General features: G+C 40.8%; 1 protein-coding gene across 7 annotated transcripts in view; it reads left to right on the top strand.

Moving 5' to 3' along the window:
• Positions 1-251: 251 nt before the first annotated feature.
• DLGAP5 (DLG associated protein 5) overlaps positions 252-7,207 on the top strand; it is a 24,725-nt gene continuing 17,769 nt past the window's right edge. For 2 of the 7 annotated variants that reach the window (XM_040558639.1, XM_040558638.1), the window contains exons 1-5: positions 320-386; positions 3,189-3,439; positions 4,116-4,324; positions 4,769-4,861; positions 6,553-6,637. In XM_040558639.1, coding sequence (XP_040414573.1) covers positions 3,199-3,439; positions 4,116-4,324; positions 4,769-4,861; positions 6,553-6,637 — 628 coding nt within the window. In that variant the 5' untranslated portion in view covers positions 320-386; positions 3,189-3,198. Of the gene's footprint in view, positions 387-527; positions 766-909; positions 1,135-3,188; positions 3,440-4,115; positions 4,325-4,768; positions 4,862-6,552; positions 6,638-7,207 lie in introns of those variants that run through there. The other 5 variants (XM_040558641.1, XM_040558643.1, XM_040558637.1 and 2 more) reach the window with 5 other exon arrangements.

Raw genomic sequence — 7,207 nt, 5'->3', positions numbered from 1 at the left:
CGCATCCCGCTGACACCCAGCGGCCCTCCCCTCCCGCAGTAAGGCGCGTGCCGGCAGCGCGGGACCCGCTGACAGGACCCGCCGCAGCCCCGCGCCCCGCCACCCCCGTCAGCCCCCTCAGGCCGCCGCCATCTTAGAGCGGAGCGCGGCAACCCCTCACCGCCTCCCCTCCCAGCGCCGCCTGCCGGCCAATGAGCATCAAGCACAGCACCGGCGGCCACCAATAAACATCCCGCTCCGCGCGTTAGGTTCCGCCCATCGACTGGCCGTTGGGGGATGACCAATGAGATCCTGCGGATGGGCCGGGGCTGGCCAATGAGCGTCGGGAGGTGAGATTTGAAAGTGAGCGGGGAGGCGGCGGGGAGCGGGGCGTTGAGGCCGGGCAGGTACGGGCGGGAGGGAGGGGGGCCGCGGTCGGGCGACGGGGTTGTGTGGCCGGGGGGCTTTGGGGGGGGGGTTTGGGAGGATGTGGGGATGGGGGGGGGCTTTGGGGGGGGCTGTGAGGGGCTTGCCGGGAGGCCCGGGGCCCCTCTCCCAGGAGGTTTCTTTCTCGTTCTCCTGTGAGCTCATGATACCGTTGTATTACAAATAAGGGGAAGCGCTTTTCTCTGTCTCTGCTTACATTATACCTCACGTTTCTGATGAATTCTTCTGTAGGGCTACTTACTTGAAAGTAGATTACTTGCTCTTGGTGCTTATTCGTGGCAGAAAGAATTAAGTGGACATGTATTACAACAGCTAGAAAAATACTCTTTAAAATACAAGGTAAAGTGTTAAAATGCTTATTGAAGTATAAGGCAAATGCAGCTTGCTGTAAGCTTGCCTGATGCATAACACCACCTGTTCTGTGGTTATAGGCATATTAACTTTTACCAAGGCACTGAATTAAACATTGTGCATGCAATCTAGGTCTGTTGCTGTGTAAAGAGCACATAAAGGAGCCCCAGGCACAGGGAACTTGTCCCACAAGTTGTTGGAGACCTGGGGACTCCAGGATTTAGAACAGGTCAGGCAGAAGCTTTGTCAGCTGATCACAGAACACCTGGACAACATCCCCTCCTCTGCTTCCCTTTCTTTGCCTAGTCATTGGAGAGACCCAACATGTAAACTGCTTCAGAAAAACTAAAGGAAGAGGTGAGGAAAAACAATCATTTTGATTTTAACAAAGCCCATCCCTGGGAGGGATGAACTCCTTAAGAAGCTTGCTAGTTGTCACAATTCTGAGAAGGAATCTAACAGTAAATAGTGTGACAGTGGAGAGAAGGCTCTTGGAGCTTATAGGAGTGACACACCTAATATTATCTCAGCTCAGAAGTGGGGAGTTGGAAACAATTGCAGACTTTCACTTGGAAGAAGTGCTCTTTCAGTTAGGATAAACTTCTTAGCCAGATCTCTCAATTTCTTAATTTTAACACCACAGAGGATGAGTGTAGAGAGTTGATGTTAGCTGCTACTTTTAGGAACAATTTCCTTTCAGTAGGCACGAGAGATCTGCTTCTTCTAGGAAGCAGATAGCAATATACTGCCTCTAACTTTTCTTAATGGTTTTCCATAACACCCTGGGAATGGCTAACAAGATCAGTCCAAAGATGATTATTGGAGAAGCTCAGCATTTAACCTTCCTTAACCACTTACCTGTAAAGCGGGATAAATGTGACCTATGAGCTACAGAGTTAGTCTGATCATTTGCAATCATTGTTAATTATCTGGCATCTTTAATGAATCTCTGAAAGTTGGAACATAAAATGAAAGGTGAGATGTAAGATGCTTGATATTAACAAATCAGGTGGCATTGAAATGCACCAGCTCTTCTAAGATTGTGTGGAAGAGATTCAGCTTCTGATCTGAGTACTCTAAACTGAGTTTTGCTTTTTTCCCACTTGATCATTTATTCTTCCTCGCCATTTTGCTCTCCTGCACCGCTAAGCTTATTGGGAGAAAAAACTAAAATATACCCATTTAGATTTCTGACTCATACGTAGTCTCCAGTATCTATTCCAAGCCCTTCCAGATGGCTGTGGAAGTGCTGTTGGTGCTGTGCAAGTTACTTGGTACATGAATACTGCCATGAAGTTGGGCACAAGGGGCTGCCACTGCCAGCTCCAGAATACAGACTTTGTTTTCCTTCTTAGGGTAGTTCAGATTCTCTCCATGCTTTTTCAAGAGGTATGTATAATTTAAGAGTACATCGTTGTTTGTTTCTGCTTATTTTGGTATTCTGTTTTTTCTGACATCTAGGTTTTCAGTTAGGTCTCTGGTGTTCATTTTTGGCTTGAGATACTGGTAGCAAATAGTATTTTTTGACTAAGAAATCCTGTATAGCCATGGTCAAGGCTGATCTTTTCTGTCCAGTTCACTAACTATTCCTTTCGTTTGACCAAAGCTCACTGTCTTGAAATTGACAACCTCTGTGCTGACCTTTGTTGGTTATTTAGCTTAGCTGTATCACCCTTCTTACCCTAAAACTGTTTTCTTTAACAAATGGAAGATGAGGTTTCTAAAGCACCCTGGTTGAGGGGGCCGGCAGAGTAAGACCAATTGCAGGAACTGAGCCTGACCTCTCCAGGAAGCATGAAAACCCTTAGCCAGACGGGCTTCAGTTGGGAGGCAGGCGATGGAGCTTGTTGTGTCCCTATTAGCACAGCATGTACAGAGCAACTGATGTTTTCATCAGGTCTTCCTCAGGTTAAAAAAGTAGGGAGAAATCCTGCTTGAAATAAACGCTATTGTGTTCCAGTTGCATCCTGGAAACTCAGTTGGGAACCAGAGCCAAGTACTCTGATGCATGACAAAACTGCCTTGCCATCAGATAGGGTATAATCTAAACGCTCAGTGGCAATGTTGCTTCCAAGTATTGTCCTGCAACCTTGTCATTTACTTGCTTGTCTCCTTAACATGAAAAACATCTGTGTTGGAAACAGACTAGCCGGCCAGTCCCTGGCAGTGACAAAGCCTTCCCTACTAATTTTGTCGGGTTTGTTGACAGCTTGATAAACAAAGTACTGCCTCAAATACATAAAGCAAATAATGAGGAGTCATGCTGAAATCATTATTTGTGTTTTCTCTGGTACACATACAGAAATGAAGAACCCAGGGCTCTCTTTGTTCATAACATGTAAACCCTAATGAAAAGGGCAAACAAACCATTACGGCTTTTTTTCCTAATCATTATGATTTTTTTCGTCCAGGATAACTAAGATGGCTGCTACATCCCAGTTCGCCAGTCGATACAAAAAGGATTTGAGTACAGAAACCATCAGAACAAAAGTTGCTCGCAGAAAATCGGTGCTTCAGAAGGAGAACAGACACAAGTTGTTTGAGAAGGGCAGACAGTTTGGATTGGCAGATGTCAATGTTCAGTTATCGAAAGACAGAGGAGTCTCTCAACGAAATGAGACAAGTGAGATGTGCTCTCAAGAGAACAGCAGTGTGAAACAGAGTAAGTAAAGCCTAGTTGTAAAGCTTTTTAAAAATTGTTAAAAATTTCTTTAAGTGAATTTAGTAATGTGGACCTCAGTTTGGTTCCTGGGATAACACCTTAATTTGAGGGAATGGTTTAAGATTTAAAAGCAAATGACTGTCAGTTCTTCTAACAATCAAGCAAATGGTCTTAATACAGCTTTGCCTTCCTTTATGGCTCCAGTGGTATGAATTAGCCTTTACTGTGATTTGTCTGCAGCGGACAAAGAAGAAATGCATTTAACTATTAATATTCAATGAGAAGTCTCTTAATGATTGCTTTGTTCAAGAAGTGAATAAACCTGACCTATAATCTCATCTACATATTACTGGTATCTGTCATGTGCTTAAAGTATGCTTAGCAACGGATAATGCATATTATAATTTTATTTTTAAAGTTGCTGGTTTCTTTGTGGGAATGGCTAAAACAATGCAGGTAATTTGTTTTTAGCAAGGTGATAAATCACATGTATTTATAAGTCTTCAACTGAAAATTGTAGGCATGTACTTCAGAGTCTTCTACTTGCTGGCCTAGTATGTTCCTCTTGTAACTTGGAAAAAAGAAATTTGCAGTTTTCCAACATATTTTCTCATTTTTCTTGGCTGAAAAGTTTCTATGATATTGTGTAATATCCGTGCCTTCATCTTTGCTTCAGAACAACCTACAGATGCAGCCACCAAGAGGATTAATGATCGCAAGGAAATGCTTCAACGCTATAAAGAAGAAAAGGAACTTCGAAAACTAAGAGAGCAAAGAGAGAAAGCAAAAAAGGGTGTGTTTAAAGTTGGGTTGTATAGACCTACTGCACCTGGATTTCTTTCACTTGTACCTGAAGATCCTGTGACAGTGAAGCCAAGGGAGAAGGTAATAAGAGTAATATTAAATATCTAAATTAAGTTGATGTACTATATTACAATTTCTGTTTATATACAAAACCATGCAAGTTACGTGAATTAAACCTTTTATAATATAAATACTTTATAAATATTTTATAATAAGGAACAATAAGGGAGTAATTGCCTTCTTTTTGTAAACTGAGCAGGAAGTAATATAAATGATGTGTTGATTTTTGGTTTGGTCTATGTTCTCAGGTCAGAAATTACAGCAGTTCATCTGCAAATGAAATAACCAAGCTATTTTAGAACTGGTAACTGGTATTTAGTCCATCTGACTAAGTTTTTCAAATCACAGACTTGATCCATTTTGACTCTTAAGTGTACAGGCGTGTTGCTTCTTGCTCGTTCTAGCAGTGATGGCAGAGGGAGGAAGGGAGTCGTTAACTCTTTGTTTCCTTGGGAATGTTTCCAGGCAGCTCCTGCTTTCTCTGGGAGGATTACTCGATCAAAGGCCAAGAACCAAGCAGAAAAAGCTATGATACCAACAACATCTAAGCCTTCTACGGTTTGTCTCTTATATAAAACTTAAGTGAATCTTGAAGAAAACGATGTAATTATCCTTTAGGCCATAACTCGGAATTGTATTCTGACATGGAGTGCTGTCTCCAAGCAGGTTTTCCCAGTGAGAATGACAAATTAGGTCAGAAAAGCTTTCAGTGAGCTGGTAGACTTTTTTTTTGTGCTGGTTTGAGCATTGCGTTGAACTGAACTACAGAGTTTGATTAGGTCGGTACAAACCAAAGAGAAGTGTACTGATCTTCCAGATCCCTTTTTCCATATGAAATATTGATCAGTGTTTAGCCCACCTGACTTTGTTTTTCAAATCACAAACTTGATCCATTTTGACTCTTGAGTGCACAGGCACTTAAATAGTCAGCAAGGAATGCAAATAAGAATGGAGACCGTAATGAGTTAAATACTTTTTGGCTTGGAGAACCAGTGAATCTCTCATGAATACAGAAAATGTGTGATGAATGGATTATAAAATGCCAATTCTTTTCCTACATCACATTCTAGCTTCAAAAAGTTGAAGGTAACCCAACAAATTGACTACATTGTTAAAACGTTTTACAAGTTTTGTATGTTTTATCCTCCCAGTAGGAAAGAACACTTGTTTTTAAAATTCAACCTAAAAACATTCTTGCGTGTAATGTCACCTTATTTATCTGCTTGTTAAAGATGAGAGATTGAGTTACCGATCAGACCTATTAGTCTGACTTCATGGGGGCTACAGTGACAGATCTGGTGCACAAAACTGTTAAATCCTATTTATTTTTGCTAATTTGGCATCTTAATTTCATAAAGACGAAATGATATTCAAGTTCTTAAATCTGTAGAATATTTCATCTCACATTAGCAAATTCAGCAATAGTGGTCTTGCATACGTTGTTTTCAACAAGCTGGACATGGAGCTGTTTGTTTTATTAAGGGGAATAATTTTATATGTAAGGCGGTTTTTGTCGTATGTTTTCCATACTATGGTCAGTAATACAAATGAGTAAAACCAGTGGCTAACATTCAAAGACAACATATAGCAGTTGTGCAAATTTCCATTTAATTTTAAGGCCTAAAAACCTTATATATACGTGTGTGTTGTTGAGATGCAATTACTGTAGGCATTACTCATGATTAATCTTTACTGCTCAAACTTGGAAGCACTTCAGTGTTGGCACTCTTTACTGTGAATCTTGGCAGTCTCTTTTGATATTACTTGTACAAAAAAAGTGGTTTGAGGAATTTCACCTGCAGTAATCTGTAAAAAGCTATAATTTGAATCTAGCAATCTTGTCTTATGCAACTTGAATGCGTTTGGAAGATTTCCAGTCATAACTGTATGAAGGGAGAACTGAGTTAATGCTGAATCTTTCAGAAAAGCAGCTTTTAAATCACATAAATCACATAATACAAACTAACTTGGGGCAGTAATTAGCACCTATTTTCAAAGTAAACTAAACAGTTTCTTCAATTTTCTTCATTCTTTTTGCAAATTCCTAATTAGACAGATAACATGTTAACGCATGTCTAAAATGAGCTATTTTAGTTATCTTTAACTTCTCTTTACTCTTTAAAGCTCGTTGTGCCAAATTACTTGGCCATTTGTTTTACTGGAGGCTAGGATAGAAAGATGAGGATAGAAGTTGGGCTATTTCATTTCTGGAAATCCGATGCTTCATAAAATGCAATCTTCTTTTGCAGGTCTGTGCCAACGGGCATAGCGTGCGCCCTACGCAAGCAGGATGTAAACAGAAGAGTACAGACAAAATGGCTGAAAAAGGGAAAGGTATGGAAGTAGAATGCTCCTTACATCTGAATCTGCAAGGGCACTGCTGTTTTATTCTTCTGAGTCAGTTGTCATGTTATGGGAGTGAGGCGAGGAACATCTTTGGGAGAGATCCACAGTTCATTTTTGGGTTTAGGGAATAAGTCAGTTTTTAGGATGACCATTGCTACCAGCTACAAGAAGAACAGCTGCTGATAAACTGTTGAGCGTGTGGCTCTAGGTATTGCATGTACTTGTTGCCTCTGTTGGCCAGGGGAAATGGAATGCAGGATATTTAATGCAGTTCTGGTTACTGATTATTCAGCCTAGCGAAGGGAAAAGAAAAAGATCAGTAAGTAGAATTGTATGACTGCTCGCTGCCTCCGCAGCTGGACTTGTGCAGAGCTTCCTGTTTGTCTCTAAGAAAAATAGCACATGTAGCTGCTGTTAGAGAAGATCAAATAGCTTCACCTGGAAAGGTGAAGGATAGTTGATACAATTAAAATATGATTTTATTTTGTTATTGTGACTAGTCTGAAAAATAGTTGATTATATAAGCTGTAAATATTTAGAGTGAAGTGTGGATCTATA

This window comes from Cygnus olor, chromosome 5 (assembly GCF_009769625.2).
Source record: "Cygnus olor isolate bCygOlo1 chromosome 5, bCygOlo1.pri.v2, whole genome shotgun sequence".
Classification (NCBI taxonomy): domain Eukaryota; kingdom Metazoa; phylum Chordata; class Aves; order Anseriformes; family Anatidae; genus Cygnus; species Cygnus olor.
The sequence above is the reverse complement of the archived record's forward strand: the minus strand, read 5'-3'. Positions and strand labels throughout refer to the sequence as shown.